This window comes from Artemia franciscana, unplaced genomic scaffold (genome assembly GCF_032884065.1).
Source record: "Artemia franciscana unplaced genomic scaffold, ASM3288406v1 Scaffold_698, whole genome shotgun sequence".
In the NCBI taxonomy this organism is placed as follows: Eukaryota; Metazoa; Arthropoda; class Branchiopoda; order Anostraca; family Artemiidae; genus Artemia; species Artemia franciscana.
In genome coordinates this window covers 57,014-76,457 of record NW_027067138.1, presented here as the reverse complement: position 1 = coordinate 76,457, position 19,444 = coordinate 57,014, and the positions used below count along the sequence as shown (strand labels likewise).

The following is a 19,444-nucleotide window of genomic DNA, read 5'->3' as shown; positions in this document are numbered from 1 at the left end:
GGTCCTAAAAATGAATGTCAAAGATGGTATCTTTTGGATAGGAGCATTTTTATGAAGCCATCTATCATATCCCCTGAATTGGTATTTTTCTAAAAATTTTAAATAGCTATTCCTCTACTCAGGAATAAGCTTGATTCTTTCAATCAGTTGTAAGATTTTAAAAAAATAACTATTTCAAACCGTTAATGAGGGGTAAATAGAAAATGGCCCTCATTAATAGCAATCGATACCTTAGAAAAAAAAGCTTAAAATTAATATAGGAGTCGTAGTAATATGGAAAAATCTGTAATTTGATCAGATCATTAATTTTATTATGTTACTGTGACATACATCAAGTGAGTCATCGTCATTTGCATAACTTAAGAAAAGGAGGAGAAAAATTGGTGGGGTTCTGATGAAAATCACATTATCAAAGGTATTCATCATATATAGAACCATTGAATAAAAGATACAATCTCTATAAAAAAAAATAGGCAATTTGTTTTTTTTTTCCGAGAACTATTGTCATGGATGAGTATTAATAACACACAAAAAATTAGATACATCTTTTGCGCTTATTGTGGCAGTATGATATGGCTAGTGAGAATCTCTCGGGGATGTACGTAAGAACTTGTTGGTGGGTCCACTTTAAGGAAAGCCCAAATATATGCTAATCGGTTACAAGAAATCATAGGATCATTAGTACAAATACCGTGATTTCGAAGGGAGGAACGCTTCTAAAGGCCCCTCAACCCCTTGCGTTTGTGCCTGAAATTTCTTTTCATGATTCTTATGTTTAGACCCTGGACGAGCTGACACAAGAAGCTGTGCCTAGAAAAATTCAGCTAAGAAGAGCCCTCTCCCTGGACGAGCCAATAGGTAGGTTGGTCAAATAGAGCTAGATAATTTAGATAAATGTATACAACTAGCCAAAAAGATTTGCTTCGCGGTTCTCTAGCTTGCATATATACGGCTTTGTGTCGTCACCATCTCTCCAACAGGATTTTTTAGCCTTTATAGTTGATAATATGAAAAAAACTTCGTTTTCTTAAAGAGTTAAAGAGGCTGCGTCCCAAAGTCGAACCTTAAAACGTACAGGAATTAGAAGAGGCAGTTGGGGGGCTGCCGCCCCCCAAACCCCCAGCTTTTAAAGACTCTTTTGTACAGGTTTTTTTTTTGGGGGGGGACTTCATTGTTACTAATTACTAGTTTCGGCGCAATGGTTCTCCTGTCCTCTTGTGTTTAACATGTTTCGAAGTTATTCCATTATTCATTCATTTCAATTTTTTGTTAATTAAAAGAGGGCCTTTCCGAAGCCAAGAGCTGGGGGTTAGCAAAAAGACAAAAAACCTGTACAAAAGAGTCTTTAAAAGCTGGGGGTTTGGGGGGCGGCAGCCCCCCAACTGCCTCTTCTAATTCCTGTACGTTTTAAGGCTCGACTTTGGGACGCAGCCTCTTTAACTCTTTAAGAAAACGAAGTTTTTTTCATGTTATTTCTGTACGTTTTTCTACAATCCATGGTGGATGTAATTTAATAATTCCTGTACTCCTCGTACAGGAATTAGGAGAGGAACTTGGGTGGCTGCCGCCCCCCCCCGCTTTTAAATCATTGTATAAAATAGAAAAAAAATAGATAGAATGACCGAAATGTTTCTTTTGCTCATAAGAAGCTAATATTCTGTTATCTCTCAAATGATAAGCTGTCCAGGTGTTATCAAAATTTTTCTGGAATGGAGCTGGATTTTTATGATGCTTGCAGTCATTCTCGCCGTGCCGAGCTGATTATTTTGATGTACTTGAATGCTGATATTCGTAACTTTTAAGAATTTCAAAAATTAACATGGGACTATTAGACTATTAGGACTATAAGAAGACTATTAGGAGAGGCAAACCCCCCGCTTTTAAAGACTCTTTTGTACAGGTTTAATTTTTTTTCATATTAATTCTGTACGTTTTTCTACAATCCATGGTGGATGTAATTTAATAATTCTTGTACTCCTCGTACAGGAATTAGGAGAGGAACCCCCCCCCCCCCGCTTTTAAATCATTGTATAAAATAGAAAAAAAATAGATAGAATGACCGAAATGTTTCTTTTGCTCATAAGAAGCTAATATTCTGTTATCTCTCAAATGATAAGCTGTCCAGGTGTTATCAAAATTTTTTTGATGTTGTGAAAAAAAACCGCCCGTAAGGGACTTGAACCCTTGACCCGAAGATTAAAAGTCTCACGCTCTACCAACTGAGCTAATAACTTGCATGTGTGTAAATATAACTTCTCAATAGATTTTAAAAATTTCAAATTAACATGGGCTCTTATGGAGAGAAATCCGTTAATTTAAATAGCTAATGGGTGGTTTCTGGAAAACAGGGAAGGAGTTATCGGATCAAGCTGATATTTCGCGGATAAGCTCCTGAGCCGTAGGGGACCTTAACTTGTGAATTTCAGCCCGATCGGACAACGTTAAAAGGGGTGGGGGGGGGGTTGGAGGGTCGAAACTTTCGGGGGGTTAAGATTTTCCTACGAAACTTTCATGGGCACTTACACGGAGAATTCCGCATCGAATGAGTCTTCGTACACCCAGATCCGATGTCGGATGTGACCTGTAGGCGTCTAGAAAAAAAAGTAAATGAATTTTAAGTGGCTATGCGTGGTTTCTGGAAAACAGGGAAGGAGTTATCGGATCAAGCTGAAATTTCGCGGATAAGCTCCTGGGCCCTAGGGGACCTTAACTTGTGAATTTCAGCCCGATCGGACAACGTTAAAGGGGGACTTGGGTTGACAGGTCGAAACTTTCGGCCAGATTTTCCCCATGAAGAAAAAGTTGGAGGGGGATGAAATTTTGCAGGTTTCTTAGTTGGAGCTCGGGCTACGAAATGCATCCCTCCCCATCCGTTTGCGACCACTGGAACCGAAGATCGCTTAACATTGTCGTGTGTCGCCTCTTTATAGAGGCACGAGTGTGCCTCCTTGACAATCGTTTTACTCGATCTGTGCTCGGATCTTAAGCCCTAGTAGATCTAACTCTAGATAACGAAGTTACTCTATGATAACAGAGGAACTTAACCAGTTATATTTCTTGGCTGTTACTAAAATGTATTACTTGATGTAAAAAAAATACCCCCTTGACGTAAATATACTTGAATCAATATAGGCAGAATTACCAAGGTTAAGTACAATCCATGTCACAATTTCAATGGAAACCTACTAGATATGCGCCGACAACGCAGCAGGCTAATGTTTTTTTTTTACTATTTCTACCGAATTATTATTATTTTTTAGTGCGTTAGTATCTTCTATGAATGGCTGCCTTTTATTGAAATTTCAGCTCAAAAGAAGGATTGCAATGTGAATTCCTCTTGATTCTTTTTTTATATTCTGAAGTCTATGGACATACTTGTATGCGTCAAACCCACTTCAAAATAGATGAAGTATAGGAAAGGCGTTGGAAAATGCGGCGATAGTCACCAGACATTCTAGGGGGCGGCGTTTTCTTTCATATATGCCTACCGAACGCCGAAAAAAAAATATTCCAGAATCTGAAGAGAGTTCACTAATAATCAAAGGTTCTAGTTCATATTTGATAGTATTGAAAAGTTGCGGCTCTCTGATTTTTTTTTTCTTCCAACTTCTTAAAATTAAAAAAAAAACAAGTGTTTTGGGACATATATTTTCTTTACTTAAGATACAGTCGAACTTAATGATTTAGAATTTACTCTTGCTTGAAAAAAACTTTTACAAAGTGAAAATGCAAAGAATCTTATTTTTTAAATACTTATAGGAAACAATAAAACTACTTAATTTGGAAAATATTCGGTTGTGGCTTTGCACACGCTGAATTTAAGTATGTTAACTCAATTTGAAAAAAAAAAAATGACGTAAAAACTAAAGGCCATAAAAATTTCTGCTTGCCTTTAATATATAGTGTGAAAATTTGTTGCAGAGAGAAGTGAAATCTGAGCCGAAAACTGGGTTTCTAAGTCTTACATGGACTTAATGCGCTTGATACCATATAACTATGCATAAGCCCAATTTAATCTAATTGTGATTATTCTGTATTAAACTCTACTTTCGTGCTTAACCATCTGTCTTAAATTATAATTGTTTCTTCTATATAAAATTGAGGTAATTTATATATTATTAAATTGAACACTTAATTGCTTATTATTATTGTTCTGTCTAGAAGGGTAATGACTGTAACGACATCTTAATACAGATTGACTACAAACCTAATAGTTCATTTCACATTTAATTATGTTAGCCGCCAGTGTTGTACTCAACCATCAGATTTTTTTTTTAAAGAGATAATGGTAGTTGTACGGGTATGAGGTACGGGTATGGAGCTCGGATATGTAAAAAAAAAGATGTAAAAAAAAGATGAAAAAAAGAAAAAAAGGATATGTAAATGTAAATGGAAAGGCGTGGAAAAGTGACTTTGCTCTACCTCAACGATAAGATTTATTTACGAAAAATAGCCATCAGAAGCCCAGATGGACCGAATTCACATTTTAGAACTAATAAAAACAGAAACAAACGAATATAACAGGGCTGGTCAGAAAAAAATCTAAAAGTCAAAAAGGTTGTAAAAAATGTCAGAAACTATTAATTCTCGCAGAATTAAAAGGGAAACCAAACAGAAATATAAGGACAGTTTAGTCTTGTAAATAGAAATGTACAAAATACAATTAAGTCAAGAAAAACGATTATAAAATGAAAGCTGAAAATTTGAAAAATGAACATTAAACAATTGTAAAGTAAAAAGTTGAAGAGGGTGTTCACTTACTTAATATTTCAACTATGTACTACTCTAAAGTTCTTTCATATCTGTTTGTTTCTCGATTTTTTCTGCTGCTCGAATGAAAGTTTCAGGAGTAGAATTGCAGCCCTAATTAATCTCTAGAAATATATTTTCCAATTCCTACCATTCCCTTACCTCTGCTTATATGGCTGAATAACTTCTATGAAAATAAGTCATAACTTCACAGTTATACAGCTATACAGTCCTAAAGAAGCAGAATAGAAGGTGGCCAGATGGAAACATTTACTATAATTTACCGTCTATCTTCGCATAGTATTAAAGGCCTTAGAGGTAAGGAAAAGGCGAAGGTAAGTACTTGATAATACCTTCACAGGCTCTTATTTGGGCTGTATATCTGTTCTAGGTAGTTCCATTTACTTAATGCAACAACCTCCCGAATTTGCAAAAAGCTATTATTCTGCTCTTTTACGTTTTCAATCTTTCTTCTTTTGTATTTATAAAATCTTCCTGCCCAAGACCAAAGGGCATATACACATTATTGTAATTTAATTGGAGATTAAAAGTATATTCGTTAAGCTTTATATCTTTTTATTCGAGTATTTAATATGAAGAAGAAAGATTTTATGCATTTGTTCTGCCTGGATTTGTAAAAAAAAAGTTATGCAGAAATTGTTGTGTTACTTTATATTTACCTGTTTCTGCAATACTATTTTGAGAAATCTTAAAGGCGAGTGTTTGAATGTTTTGTTTGTTTTTAAGTTGTCTAGTATTGGGTTTGGGTCTTATTCCTGGAGCCCAAACAGCCTAAAAAACTTTATAATTTCGACAAAAAAAAATAATGCTAAAAAATCTTGGTTTTCAGGCACTGATAGACTTGAGGTAAGTTCAGGGGAGAATGTGGATCCAGGGGAACTTTAAGAAATATTCATTAAAGTACTAGAGTATCAACCCCCTATTTCAATGTGAATTTTCGGCATACTACGGATCTATTTTTTATAATGTTTCCTAATATTGTGTTTTATTGCACAGGCAAACTAAACGAAAGAAATTTTTCATGTTTGATAAGCTTCACCCTCAGACACTCGCTCTCGTGGAGACAAGAGCTTCTGCACTGGGAATAGAAACAGTTATTACTAGTGAAATCGGAAATGTTGATTTTTCACTTAAAGACATTTCTGGAGTTCTTTACCAGTATCCTGACACAGATGGAAATATCTGCTCTTTCGCTGACTTATCTCGAAGAGCTTGAGAAGCAGGAGTAAGTAAAATTCTAAATATATTAGAAGCCGGTTATTTTTGTTATTTATTCTTCTTTCTATACCACCCTAACCTTTGCCTTTTATGTGCTTAAGCCACTCTAACCCTAAACTTTAGAGGCAATGGGCTTTGACCCTCGCTAAACAAAATATTAATTGGAGTTTTAAAATATATTCTTTAAGCCTTACATCATTTTATTCGAGGATTCAATATAAAAAAGAAAGTTTATATGAATAATTTTGTTGCGATTTTTGTGAAAAAGTTAATATTCTAGGATTTTTGAGCCTTTGAAATTCTTCCAACATTTGAGACATTCCGTGTAAATTAATGTGAAACTCATACATGGGGAATCGGGAGTAATATATTGAGAGGGACATAGGGATAAGTCATTCAAATAAAAATATTAGCTCTAGTAAAATGTATATCAGAAAGGTCAAAAACACAGTATGTGTTTTTGATCTGCTAGGTACTTGTATGAAGAGTTCAAATTTCAATGTTTGGCTTAACATTTTCTAATCACATAAATTCTTATTTTTTTGTGACTACCATGAAAAAATGACATTGTATGTAGTATTACATTGATAGTGTTAAAATATTCATTGCATGTTATTATCAAGATTTTTAACTTTGGCCAGGGACAATCCTGATCTGACTTCTGGGGAGCTTATGCCTAAACAAATTTCCAAACAATTTCTGAATTTGAGATGTCAGGTGAGGCATAAAAATGCCTGGTCCTGCTACTGGGGAAAGACAAGTCTGAACCCTTTCGTACATGAAACAAGCATGGCGCATTCATATGTGTAAGAGGGGAGCTTTACACCCTTTCTACATTTAGAATTCTTTCCCTACACTTTTTGTTTATTGTTGGGATTGATTTATGTTATTACATTTGATTTATTTATTGCTATTGGTTCATGTTATTATGATTTACTCAAGCTATTGCGATTCATTTCTGTAATAGAAGTGTTTTCTTTAGTTACTTTCTTTTTTTATTTTTTTTCCTTATTTTAGCGTTTACTCCCCTTTTTTGTGTTATAGAGTGGGTCTCAATGGAATTTTGTTATTATCAATCTAATTTATAATGTGTCATTGTTTTCAGTTTCTCAAATTTACCCCCCCCCCCCCCTCCTCAAACAAAATAAAGTTCTTTGTACATGCCTGGCATCATATTCTATGTGGTCTCCTGAAATGAATATAATATCAGGAAATAAGTGATTATTTATCTGGTAAACCAAAGGCTTATTTTTTGGACATCGATCTATCAATTCTCTGATGAAGTATTTTATTTTTTTTAAGATAAGATTTATTATTCCAACAAAAAAAGGACATACAGAAATCATGTAAGATACTAATAGTCAGAAAAAGACAAAACTATCAATATCAAATACAATCAACATCAAATTTATATAGTCCTAATAATTCCAATGGTAACTTCCATGGAATCTCTTCTAATGGGGCTGACTTGTTATCAGTTTGTCTGTCCGGTGGCCTCTTGCCGGCTTATGGAGTCCCAACAAGGATAACGAAATATTCTGCTTCCCCTATTGATAATTTCTTTACAAATCTGGAACTAAAGTCTACTGATGTGGGTATTGGAAGATTTATCGGACCATTTGATCCTTGTAACTCACCTTCACTTGATTACAGAGTTTAATAGGCCTATTAACAGAAAAATAAAAGTGACTAGTAATAATTCATTAAGTAGACTTAAAGGATGGCTTTATTCAAGTGATATTTCCTTTTGTTTAGAATCTTCGGACCCTGATATTGCTGATGAGCTTAAACTTTGTTTAAATAAAGCTATCCCCTACGCCAAATATCAGGAATAAATTGTATGAAGCCGATTAAGCCTTGGATATCTCCTGGATTGCTATTATCAATAAACAATGAAAATCTGTTATATAAGGCATACTTAATCCATCTGTCTGAAGTTAGTTTAGCTGAATTTTGTACAAACAAAAATTATTTAATAAAAATTTAAGATCAGCAAAAATTTCGCTGAAGCATTTGTTGACGCTGAAGGGTCTCCCAATAAGACATGGGAAATAATTAATAAGTGCTTAGGAAGGCAGAGAACTCATGATCTTCCTAATGAATTAATAACCGAAGATAGAACTAAACTTGCTACAGGGAAAGTGGAATCAATACATTAAATGCACACTTTGCAAAAATTGGTGAGGAAACCGCGTCAACTGCTGGAATCGGCTAGGCCCGTCATCTGGAGAATGAAACTGGAGAGGACTTTCAATCATATCTACGCCTGTTTCACAATTGCTCCATTTTTCTTGTTTCTGTAACCTCAGATGAATTTTTACTTACAACAAAGCTTTTAAAGAACGGATCTTCGGAAGGAATTGACGGGTCATCTACTATTTTGATTAAGTGCATAGCACCGAATATAGTAATCCCGCTTTCCCATGTGTTAAACCCCTGTTTTAAAACCAGAAGGTTTCCTTCTTGTTTCAAGTCTGCAAGAATTATCTCTTTGTATAAAGAAGGATATCCGAAGAACCCAACAAACTATCGGCCGATTTCAATCCTGTCCACATTTGGGAAGTTGCTCGAAAAGTGCTTATATAACCATATAGTAAGCTTTCAAATTATATCTAAATTTTTTAGCCTGATGCAATTTGGGTTCTGGAAGTCTCACTCCACTGAGCATGTTATTATGGTAATGACTCAGTTTGTTTATGGCGCCCTCGACAAAGGTGATATTCCTGCTACAATTTTTATAGGCATTAAAAAGGCATTTGATACAATTTCTCATAAAATATTGCAAACTAAACTTAATAACTGAGGTATAAGAGGTCCAGTTAATGACTTAGTAATGTCGTGCCTAAAAAACCGAAATCCGTATGTCGACGGCGGTGGTACTTCTTCCTCCTCAATATCTCAATCTCTATAAGTTGGAGTCCCGCAAGGCTCTATTTTGGGTCCACTGCTATTTCTTACTTGTGTCAATGATATCACTAACAGCGTCAAAGATATTGGCCTTAACACATTATTCGCCGATGACACGGCATGCAATCTCAGCAATCCCAACTCTAGATCTTTGAAGCTCATGTTGGAATCAGCACTGAAGAGGCTTATCCTATGGTTTTCTTCAGAAATAAATTGTCTTTTAATTGTGCTAAGGCAAAATTCATCGTCTTCTCTCGTACTGGGAGAACAGCACCGGAAATTATGACGATTAATATTCAGGGCCTACCCATAGAAAATGAAAGACTTGATAATATTAAATATCTCCTCATAATAATGGATTCAAGTTTATCATTTAAAGGCTAAGTAATTCATCTTCGAATGAAACTGTCGAGAAATATTGGAAATATGAATGATCTGAAATTTATTCTGCCGTATTTGCCCCGAAATCTCTTTATCATTCTCTAGTACATTCATATATAAAATTAACATCCTATTATTTTTGAATATTTTTAAACTCATATTCTTCCCCTTAAGAGGCGATAAAATAAAGCTCTGTGTATATTAAAAATTTGCCTGCCTAGACCGCATTCTTGCCCTAGTAAATCGTCCACGAAAAGTATGTATCGGATTTTAAATATCCTTCCATTGGATATTTTCCCTTCTTTTCATTCTGTTCTTTATATAATAAAACATGTTAAAGGTCTTTTGCCTGATCATTTTTATTTGTATAATATATTTTTCCAGGATAATAATCAGGTTTTACATGCATATTTGACCCCTGGTAGTTCTGTGATATGTTAGGCTTTAATAAAATCTGCAAGGCCCTGCTTTTCACCACAGCACATACTTATATATAATTGGAACAAATTTTATTGTTTTATAGATTTGAATAAATCGATGGTTAAAAATAAAATGAGATTAAAGAATGACTTAATTAGTAATTATTAATTTTGATTTAATTTTTGGGGTGGATGTTCCTCATTTCATTCCGTTTCATTTCATTTTATTTATTTTTTATTTTGAATTTATTGGGAGTTTTGTTCTGTGTTACCGTACGGAGAGTTGGAGAGCCATCTTTTTATTCCAGTTGCTGGAGATAGTATTATTTATTTATTGTGGAGTGTATAAACCCATGCACGAGTTATTCTCACCGTGGGTCATCAATTTGATAGTTTTGTGAAAACATTTTTCATTGTTTAATAAGGAACTTGAGCCCCCCCCCCCCCCTGAAAGGCTTTTTGGCAGAGAGTACAGGGAGAAAATTATCTTATTTTCGTTTTTGACGCTCTGGTGTAGTGTTTAAGAATGAATCTGAAAGAACCCTGTCTCTTAGGCAATTTCGTCACATGGATATATTATTTATCCACAAATAGGAGATGGCTCTGATGCTTAAAGGTTAATTTCTGCTTATTTTGTTATGTTAGAAGTGTGGTCCTTATGAGACACTCCAAGTGATTGTTTTCCTTTTATTCGTAATTTAAATTACGATATGCCAATCATAAAAGTGGTTGCTGCGATTAGAATCTTTTTATTGTTCACTAATTGCTGCATAAGTGTTATGATGTTTGTAGATTAGTTTTGTGTTCTGATTCCAAAGTCGGGGATGGAGTAGATATTTGGCGTATAAGAGAAAAGAGGACCGAATTTTCTTTAAGTAGTTAAAAAAAGGGTTATGCAATGCAGCGAGAAAAAGAAAAAACTACTGTCCTAACCATTTAATCTCTCCAAATTCTCATTCCTTTGCAGACTTTGGTGGTATGTGCTTCAGACTTGTTGGCACTGACGTTATTGAAACCTCCCGGGGAACTTGGCGCTGACATTGCCATTGGTTCAAGTCAGCGTTTCGGAGTGCCACTTGGGTACGGTGGTCCTCATGCGGCTTTCTTTGCTTGTAAAGAGGCACTTGTTAGAATGATGCCTGGCAGAATGGTTGGGATTACGAGGTAAGATTTTTGAGACCTTGGCTGCGTGCCAATATGCTCCATCTACCCAGCTAACGTGTCTTTGAACTGTGAAAATTAGGTTTCTTATATATTGTCTACAGAAATCAAACCATTCAAGTGTATATGTCAATTGCTTTATGTACCTGATTTGATAACTTTTTAGTGACACCTTAAACTTTTATATTATATATTTGAATTAATATTATATTTATATTTATGTTCTTAACTTTTATGTTACAGATTATAGATTTGGTATAATATTTTTTCCGTTACGTCTTATGATGGAATCCTTAAAATGAAAATAAATTCAATTATAGAGACGAATTGTTATAATTTTTTTTGACAAATTAAGCCCCATAAATTAGACTTTTTCTACAACTGTTGGTAAAATTCTGAATAATTCGGCTTCATATCCGGGAGCTTTACAAAAAGAAAGAAAAAATGCAAAACAATTAACTTGTTCCACTTGGAACGTATCTATAATCTATAATATAATAATAGAGGGCATATTTTATTTATTTTTCTATGTATTAAATATTTGGATTCTGGGAGTAATTTTGTGCCCCTACCCCCCAAAAAATTATTGTCTTACAAGATGTCTGTTTACTTTTGATATGACCTACTGCAGTTCTGAACAAAGTGTGCCTTTCTCAGTGGAAAGGTTCGGTCCGTTATTTAAGACAAAACTTTCCATTCTCGGTACGAATATAGTTTTTCGGTATTTTTATGACTTATTTGGCTTGCCTAGTAGTCCAGATTCACGAAAACCAATTTTTAAATAGCTAGTTCTTCCATATAAGTATGTGAATATTCAGATGAAAATACGGAAAGGGGCTGCATAGTTTGCTACCATTATAAATCCATTCACAACGCGTCTTAATTTAGTGAGACGTGGAAAAGATCTACGCGTGAATTTAAAGGCCCAAAATTGTTTCTAGATTTGATTTACTAATGAATCATTGAAAAAGACTGACAATTATTTTCTTTTTGTCGTTTCTTACGCTGAATGGAGTTATGATGTATTTTGTCCCCCCCCCCTTTTCCTGCCTGTGTAACTTTTCTCCTCTAACGAGCCTGGAGTCTCTAGTGTTTTTTTTTTTTCAGTTATTTATTAATTAGATTAAACGTATTCATCTTTCAACAATCTACCATTACAGAGGAAGGAGGAGGGAGAGGTAATTTTCTCCGAGGTTAATTTTTTGAAAATTGTGTTAAGTTTGGAAATTCAGACATTTTGGTCTAAAAATGGGCCTTGTTTAAGCGTCAGAATCCTTTCAAAATTAGCTGCCTCTCTGGTTCTGGGCTATTTACACTTATACAGCTTTTTTTCTTTTTGTGCAACTATGATTATTTCAAATAAATGTTTAGATTTATTTCTTTGAATATATTAAACTCCTTCCAGGGATTATTTCAAATAAATGTTTAGACTTATTTCTCTGAATATATTAAACTCCTTCCAGTGATTATTTCAAATAAATGTTTAGATTTATTTCTCAGAATATAATAAACTCCTTCCAGAGATATGGATGGAGGGAAAGCCTATAGACTTGCGCTTCAAACCAGAGAACAACATATCCGTCGTGACAAAGCCACATCTAACATTTGTACTGCTCAAGCTCTGCTAGCAAACATATCTGCTATGTATGGTATCTACCACGGGCCGAAAGGACTACAAGAAATAGCGTCTAGAGTGCATAATTCTACATTAGTTTTTGCCAAGGGACTTAGAGACAGTGGCAATCTTATTACGAATGAAGTTTTTTTTGATACTTTGAAAATAATGCCAAAGCTTGCATTGGATGAAGTAAAAAACAGAGCAGAATTGAAACAAATCAACTTGAGATATTTTGATAACAGTCAGGTATGTTTATTGACATGATTTCTATGAATTAAAAAACAATCAAAGGCTATTTAGATAAACTTACAAATATTCAGACATTTCAGAGGTTAAAGATTCAAACGACGTTATTAAAAAGTAGAAATTTCAAGTGAACATGTAATTTTAAGAATATCTGTGCTTCGACTATGTAACTTTTATTTATTTATTAAAAAAACAATATTTATGGTCTAGACTCACCTGTTGTACCATTTGATCTTCTGTAGAGCATAAAGCCTGTGAGTGTAAATAATTATAGGACTGTAGGGAAAAACTAGTGTTTAAGTTAGAGAAAATTAAGTTAGGGAAAAATACTTCAAATTTGTGAAGCATGCATTGTAAAGAAAGCAATTGGGTAGTTTGATTTAGCTTAAGGCATTATAAATAATATTGAATTAGTTTTGATCATTTCAACAAGCATTTTTGCGCAAATAAAAATAAAAACATTTAGTTTTGCTGAACTCTTTTTCAGAATAAACAAAATGGGCCAAAAGAGGGATTACTCTAGAAGAAGTTCCCTTGAGTTCTAAGAAGTTCACTAGAGCTCTAGAAGCTCGTCTAGAAATACTCTGGAAGAATATCTAAAGCTAGACCGTCGCCTTTGCTTAAAAAAGGCTACGTCTGTCCAACCATTCATAGCTTAGATCTTCACTACACGTCACAAATATTAGGGTATTTAAACTGTCGAAATATCAAGTAAGAAAAATGAGATGCTGGACATGGAGCGGAGCACTTCTGTTGTTCGTGATAAATATATTTCTCATATCAGAGAGACTACCTTTTGCAGGATAAATGGTGTTTATAATCATTAGTTTGAATCAAGATGCATGGGACTTCATGGCGTCTTTTTAAGGTGTGCAGCAAGGGGGTCCACTAGGGAGGACAAAAAGGAGTGCTCTTCCCTAGAAAATGAAAGCATGCGAAAAGTATCAAATTACGTAACCTGGTAGACTAAGTTGAGGGGAGCGAAGTGTAACTCTAAGTTCAAAAAAATCAAGAGCTATTTTAAGACGAGATTAATAAGACAAGAGTTTTTTTGTGCGGGTAGTTTATAACGCTTATTCAAGTTGAAGTCAAATTTTCGACCTAGTTTGTTCGTCAGGGATTAATGCTCTTTCAGAAATTAAATAAAAAAAACAAGTTTTTTGAAATGAAAGTAAGGAGCGACATTAAAACTTAAAACGAACAGAAATTACTCTGTATATGAAAGGGGCTTTTCCTCCTCGACACCCCGCTCCTTACGCTAAAGCTTTTTATTGTTTTAAAAAGTAGAGTTGCGAGTAAGAATCAAACTTTAGCGCAAGGAGCGGAAAAGGATTATATTTTTTCTCTGGGCCTCTTCCACCTCTTAGTTCGTTTATTTTCCCGTTAGTTTTCACTTGTTTTCGCTTTATAGTTGTGTTATCTCTTAGCAGTTCTTTCGTTAATTGAGTTATGGTTGTGGTATATATGTTTTATTGCTCGTATAGTTGTGTTATTTTCAAATTATACTCCATAATAGAGAGGCTCCGAACACCCAGCATTGTATATTAAGCTCTGAATTTGACGTTTTTTTCTAACGTGACCAGATTCGTCCTGCGCCCTGTGCCCTTTTCATTGAACTTTTCTTCCCCCATGACATATTTCTAAAAGGAAAGATCCTCCCATATAGCCCCCTTCCCTCAACCCTACCCCCAAAACAAAAAACATCCCCCTGAAAACGTCTGTACACTTCCCAATAACCATTATTATATGTAAACACTGGTCGAAGTTTGTAACTTGCAGTCCCTCCCCCAGGGACTGTGGGGGAGTAAGTCATCCCCAAAGACATAGTTATAGCGGTTTTCGACTATGCTGAACAACATGGCTATCTCAAAATTTTAATCCGTTGACTTTGGGAAAAAAATGGGCGTGGGAGGGGGCCTAGATGCCCTCCAATTTTTTTGGTCATTTAAAAAGGGCACTGGAACTTTTCATTTCCGTTAGAATGAGCCCTCTTGCGACATTCTAGGACCACTTGGTCGATACGATGACCCCTGGAGAAAAAAAAACAAAAAAAAAAACAACAAATTAACACGCACCCGTGATTTTGTCTTCTGGCAAAAAATACAAAATTCCACATTTTTGTAGATAGGAGCTTGAAATTTCTACAGTAGGGTTCTCTGATACGCTGAATCTGATGGTGTCATTTTCGTTAAGATCTTATGACTTTTATGGGGTGTTTCCCCCTATTTTCCTAAATAAGGCAAATTTTCTCAGGTTCTTAACTTTTGATGGGTAAGATTAAACTTGATGAAAGTTATATATTTAAAATCAGCATTAAAATTCGATTCTTTTGATGTAGCTATTGATATCAAAATTCCATTTTTTAGAGTTTTGGTTACTATTGAGCCGGATCGCTCCTTACTACAGTTCGTTACCACGAACTGTTTGATAAGTGATTTTATGAGAATCCTGAAGGTGCAACTTGCATAAAGTTGACTTGATGCTTACATCATTGTATTCATCACTCTCAGAATTATTATATTACCAAGACTTTTTCTTAGCAAATGTTCTTGAAAAATTTTTCTCTTTTTATCATTGGATTACTTTGACTTTTTCTCGGGTAAGGATTTGAACTTGGTTAAAAAAAAATAGGGAAATTGTAATTTTTTCAACGATTTTAAGCGGCTATTCAGCCTATTTTTAATCTAAAAAACCAATACATCAGATTACAAAAGTTTAATTTAATAGACAGGTAGAACTGAATCTTAGCTATGGAGTGATAGGAAACTTGTCGTGTTTCGTTGATTAATTTAAACTTTAGGAGAGCAAAAACAATAAGATACCGAAACATGCACAGGGAGTGTATACCATATGTGTCAAGAAATATTAACCAAGTAATAAACCATATTGACAGAGCAACTTGTCATTTTGGATCTACTCGTATAAGATTTAGATACCGGTTGAATACGGTCTCTTAGAACAAATTTGGGCCTTTCGGAAAATTCAAGTCTTTGTATGTATGTGTAAAAAGATGTGTAAGCTTTTCGTTAACAGAACAAGTTCTTTTCCAATGGTGTAATTTGGTCTAATTCCTGGGGGGGGATCCAGTTTGGTGCCAATTTTCCCAAATCAAGTGAAAATTACAAATCAAAAGTTAATTATATGGCTCATGAAAAATGAGCCATATAGTACCATAAAGGCAGAGATACTCTAATGAAAACTATCCTGCTTCTGCTCATGCTTGAATTATGCAGGCTTATCTTATTTTGACAAGCTTTTCAGTATACTTTCAGCCTGGGGGGGGGGAATACAAGGTCTGGGAGGGGTAGTTGTCACCCTGTCCCATAACAAATTACGCCCCTGTTCTTTTCCCTTAATTCTACTCATATATTTGCCATTTTTCTATTCCGTGTTTAAAAATTGTTTCCAATGTGCCATAATTTCATCAGTGACAACCACCTGTTTATTATTTCAATTTTCTAGGCACTAGGGGATTGAATATTCTTTTTTCCTGAAAAATCTCTTTTCACAACTTTGGGCTTTAAGACACATTACTCGTTACGTGGATCTCTTTTCGTAATTTTAGTCGTAACACTATAATGGCACTGTTTTTAACTATTTTTTCAAACAAATGAAACTTCTCATAAATGAAGTCCGTAAAATATATTAGATGTTTCAATTTTTCTTTCATAGTTTTTTTTTCTTTTTTTCATATTTTTTCCATCGTAGTTCCCATGGTTTCACAGTAGCTCACTCTTCCTCACGAAACTTCTAGAATCCCAGGATCCTAGAGCCCTAGGATCCGATAGAACCTCTGTTAAGCAACCCTGGTTTACCCTGGGTTAACACAGCAACTTTCTTCTGGCTCGAAATGGCTTGCGTGGAGTGGATAAAGCAGAAACGCAAAGCTATTCGCATACTCGACTCATTTTATTTGTTAAAAAACAAACAACAAAATTGGAAACAATGGATTCACCGTCATGGCACAGGAATTTGCGGTAATAATGGACAAAGTATGCCAGAAACTAGAAAACGGCCTTTCTGGCGTGAAATCGTATCTCTGTGAACTTGGGTTTGCACAGTATTTTAAAATATATTGTATATGATTTAGAAACAAGGGGTTAAACAGAAAGTCATATATATATATATATATATATATATATATATATATATATATATATATATATATATATATATATATATATATATATATATATATATATATATATATATATATATATATATATATATATATATATATATATATATATATATATATATATATATATATATATATATATATATATATATATATATATATATATATATATATATACTAGCTGTTGGGTATATACAACGAGTATATATACTGGCTGGGGTGGCGCTTCGCGCCACCCCAACACCTAGTTGGTGGGGCGCTTCGTGCCCCCCTGCGCGCATAAGTCGTTACGCGCCATATTAGTTACGCGCCATTGTAGTTGTGTCCCTGTGTCCCACCTGTGAATAGAGATAGATATGTATATATGTTTTTAACTACGTAAAACATGCGAATATACAACATTCTTCGCTGTCGCATTGTCTATGCATATAAATAGATTGTCAGTTTTACTGACTCTTGAACATGCAACATATAATTGTCCATGGGAAAAACAATCCGTATTCAGATCTATACCTCATTATTCTAATGATGTGTCCCTGTGTCCCGGTCGTCATTTATATTCCCTGTGTCCCGGTCGTCATTTGTGTCCCGGTGTCCCAGTTTGTAATTTCTCTTTGAGTGTCCCGGTCGTCATTTATATTCCCTGTGTCCCGATGTCCCGGTCGCCATTTGTGTCCCGGTGTCCCGGTCTGTAATTTCTATTCGAACAATCCCTGTGTCCCGGTCGTCATTTATATATCCTGTGTCCCCGTCGTCATTTATATATCCTGTGTCCCCGTTGTAGTTGTGTTCCTGTGTCCCGGTCGTCATTTATATTCCCTGTGTCCCAGTCGTGATTTTTGTCCGGGTGTCCCAGTCTGTAATTTCTCTTTGAGGTTCCCGGTCGTCATTTATATTCCCTGTGTCCCGGTCGTAATTTGTGTCCCGGTGTCCCGGTATGTAATTTCATCAGTTGACAAACATGACGTCAGTCGACAAACAACTTCATGACGCATACAGCTCAATCCTTAAAATGACGTCAGTCGACAAACATGACGTCAGTCGACACAAAAACATGACGTCACTCGACACACACACACACAGACAACTTATTTATATATATATATAGATATATATGTATCTATATATATTTTAGTGGACAAGTTTTCAGCGACCTTATTGAAATATTGCAAAATAGGCCTTGAACCTGCTAGTTGTCCTTGTAAAAAAGACCCAGCAACTGAAACGTCGAGAAAAAAAAATGATTTTGAAGGAAAAAAGAATTAAGACAAAATGTTAAAACAGAAGTAAAGAAAATAGAAAGCTAAGAAAAAAATGATTCTGCTTAAGATTATGTTGCGAAACTCCAAGGAAAGATCAGAAAGTAAGGTCATACAGATCCATCCAAAATAATTTTGGATGGATTGGCAAAATTAGTCTAACATTCTTTTTTGCACAAACTGATTGCTCTCCCTTCTCAATGTAATATTCACAAGTTATGAAATTATGAATGATTTAATACATTCACAATATTTCTGTGTAAACCACACAAGTTGTGTAAGCGGTAGAGTTTTAACTTTGTTTACAAGCATAAGAACGAGTTTCTTGAGAATCATAGCTTGGTAAAATGATCTACTGTCGTGTATGTTAATATGCATGTTTTCGTGTGTAAGCTCTTATAAAATTTATTTATGCTTTGTATTTATTAGTAAACAAATAATTCCATAAAACTCTTTGTATTTCAGATAGGAGTTTCCCTGGACGAGACTGTAACAGAAGAAGATGTAAATGACCTTCTTTGGGTGTTTGGCGCCGAAACAATAGCTGATGAGGTACCCTTTTTTATATCAAAATATGCCAATGGTAAAAAAAAAGAAAAATCTAAAATGTAGTAGTGACGACGTGTTTTTTTTTGTTCGACTTAGTGCTACCGGATCGTATGGAGTATTCAGTATGCCTATATAAATTTTACTCAGACTGTAATGCGGGGATCAGTAATTGCTTTGATCATGACGTGTTAAGAGTTGATGCCAAGGCTGATACTCAAGCGTTTTTCATTTAATTCGCAAACCGTGTTCAACTCCTATGCTGGCTGAGATGTTTCATCAGTTTTTAAAGGTCTCGAAAAATATTTTATTTTCTTACATAGTAACAGCAAGCCAAATCGATTTACTTTGCTTTCGTCCATTGTTCTCAGCAAAATTGTAACTTTTCATCTTCAGCACCTTTTTTACGCTATATCTTGAAATTCTTTTGTATAGATTATTTATACTGAACCATTCAAATACCATTTGACATCTCCTTTTAAAAAACCTGGCATGATATTTGCATGAAATTTCTCATGATTTTTCTTTTCAATTTATTTTTTTGCTCCCAGGTAAACTATTCCATATTACAGTAGAGTATTGAAAAGAGCTGATCCTTAAGTGGTCAGTTTTTCAAACTTGACAATTAGGCAAGGAACGTCCATACCGCTGCACAAATTTATCGTTACAACCCAGGTTAGGTAAGGTCTGTCTGCATCTGTGTTTACAGTTCCTTTCCTTGTTTCCTCCCGTTTCTTAGTATGGATCTTGATTTCTCCTGCGGTCCGCTGGAGTTGCGGTT

The 19,444-nt window shown here is 34.8% G+C and overlaps 1 protein-coding gene across 3 annotated transcripts in view; it reads left to right on the top strand.

Annotated features, from left to right (window-relative positions):
- LOC136043528 (glycine dehydrogenase (decarboxylating), mitochondrial-like) overlaps positions 1–19,444 on the top strand; it is an 80,803-nt gene that overhangs the window by 30,441 nt on the left and 30,918 nt on the right. For 2 of the 3 annotated variants that reach the window (XM_065728448.1, XM_065728449.1), the window contains exons 4-6: positions 10,663–10,859; positions 12,378–12,720; positions 18,583–18,669. In XM_065728448.1, coding sequence (XP_065584520.1) covers positions 10,663–10,859; positions 12,378–12,720; positions 18,583–18,669 — 627 coding nt within the window. Of the gene's footprint in view, positions 1–779; positions 859–5,766; positions 5,996–10,662; positions 10,860–12,377; positions 12,721–18,582; positions 18,670–19,444 lie in introns of all 3 variants that reach the window. The other variant, XM_065728450.1, reaches the window with a different exon arrangement.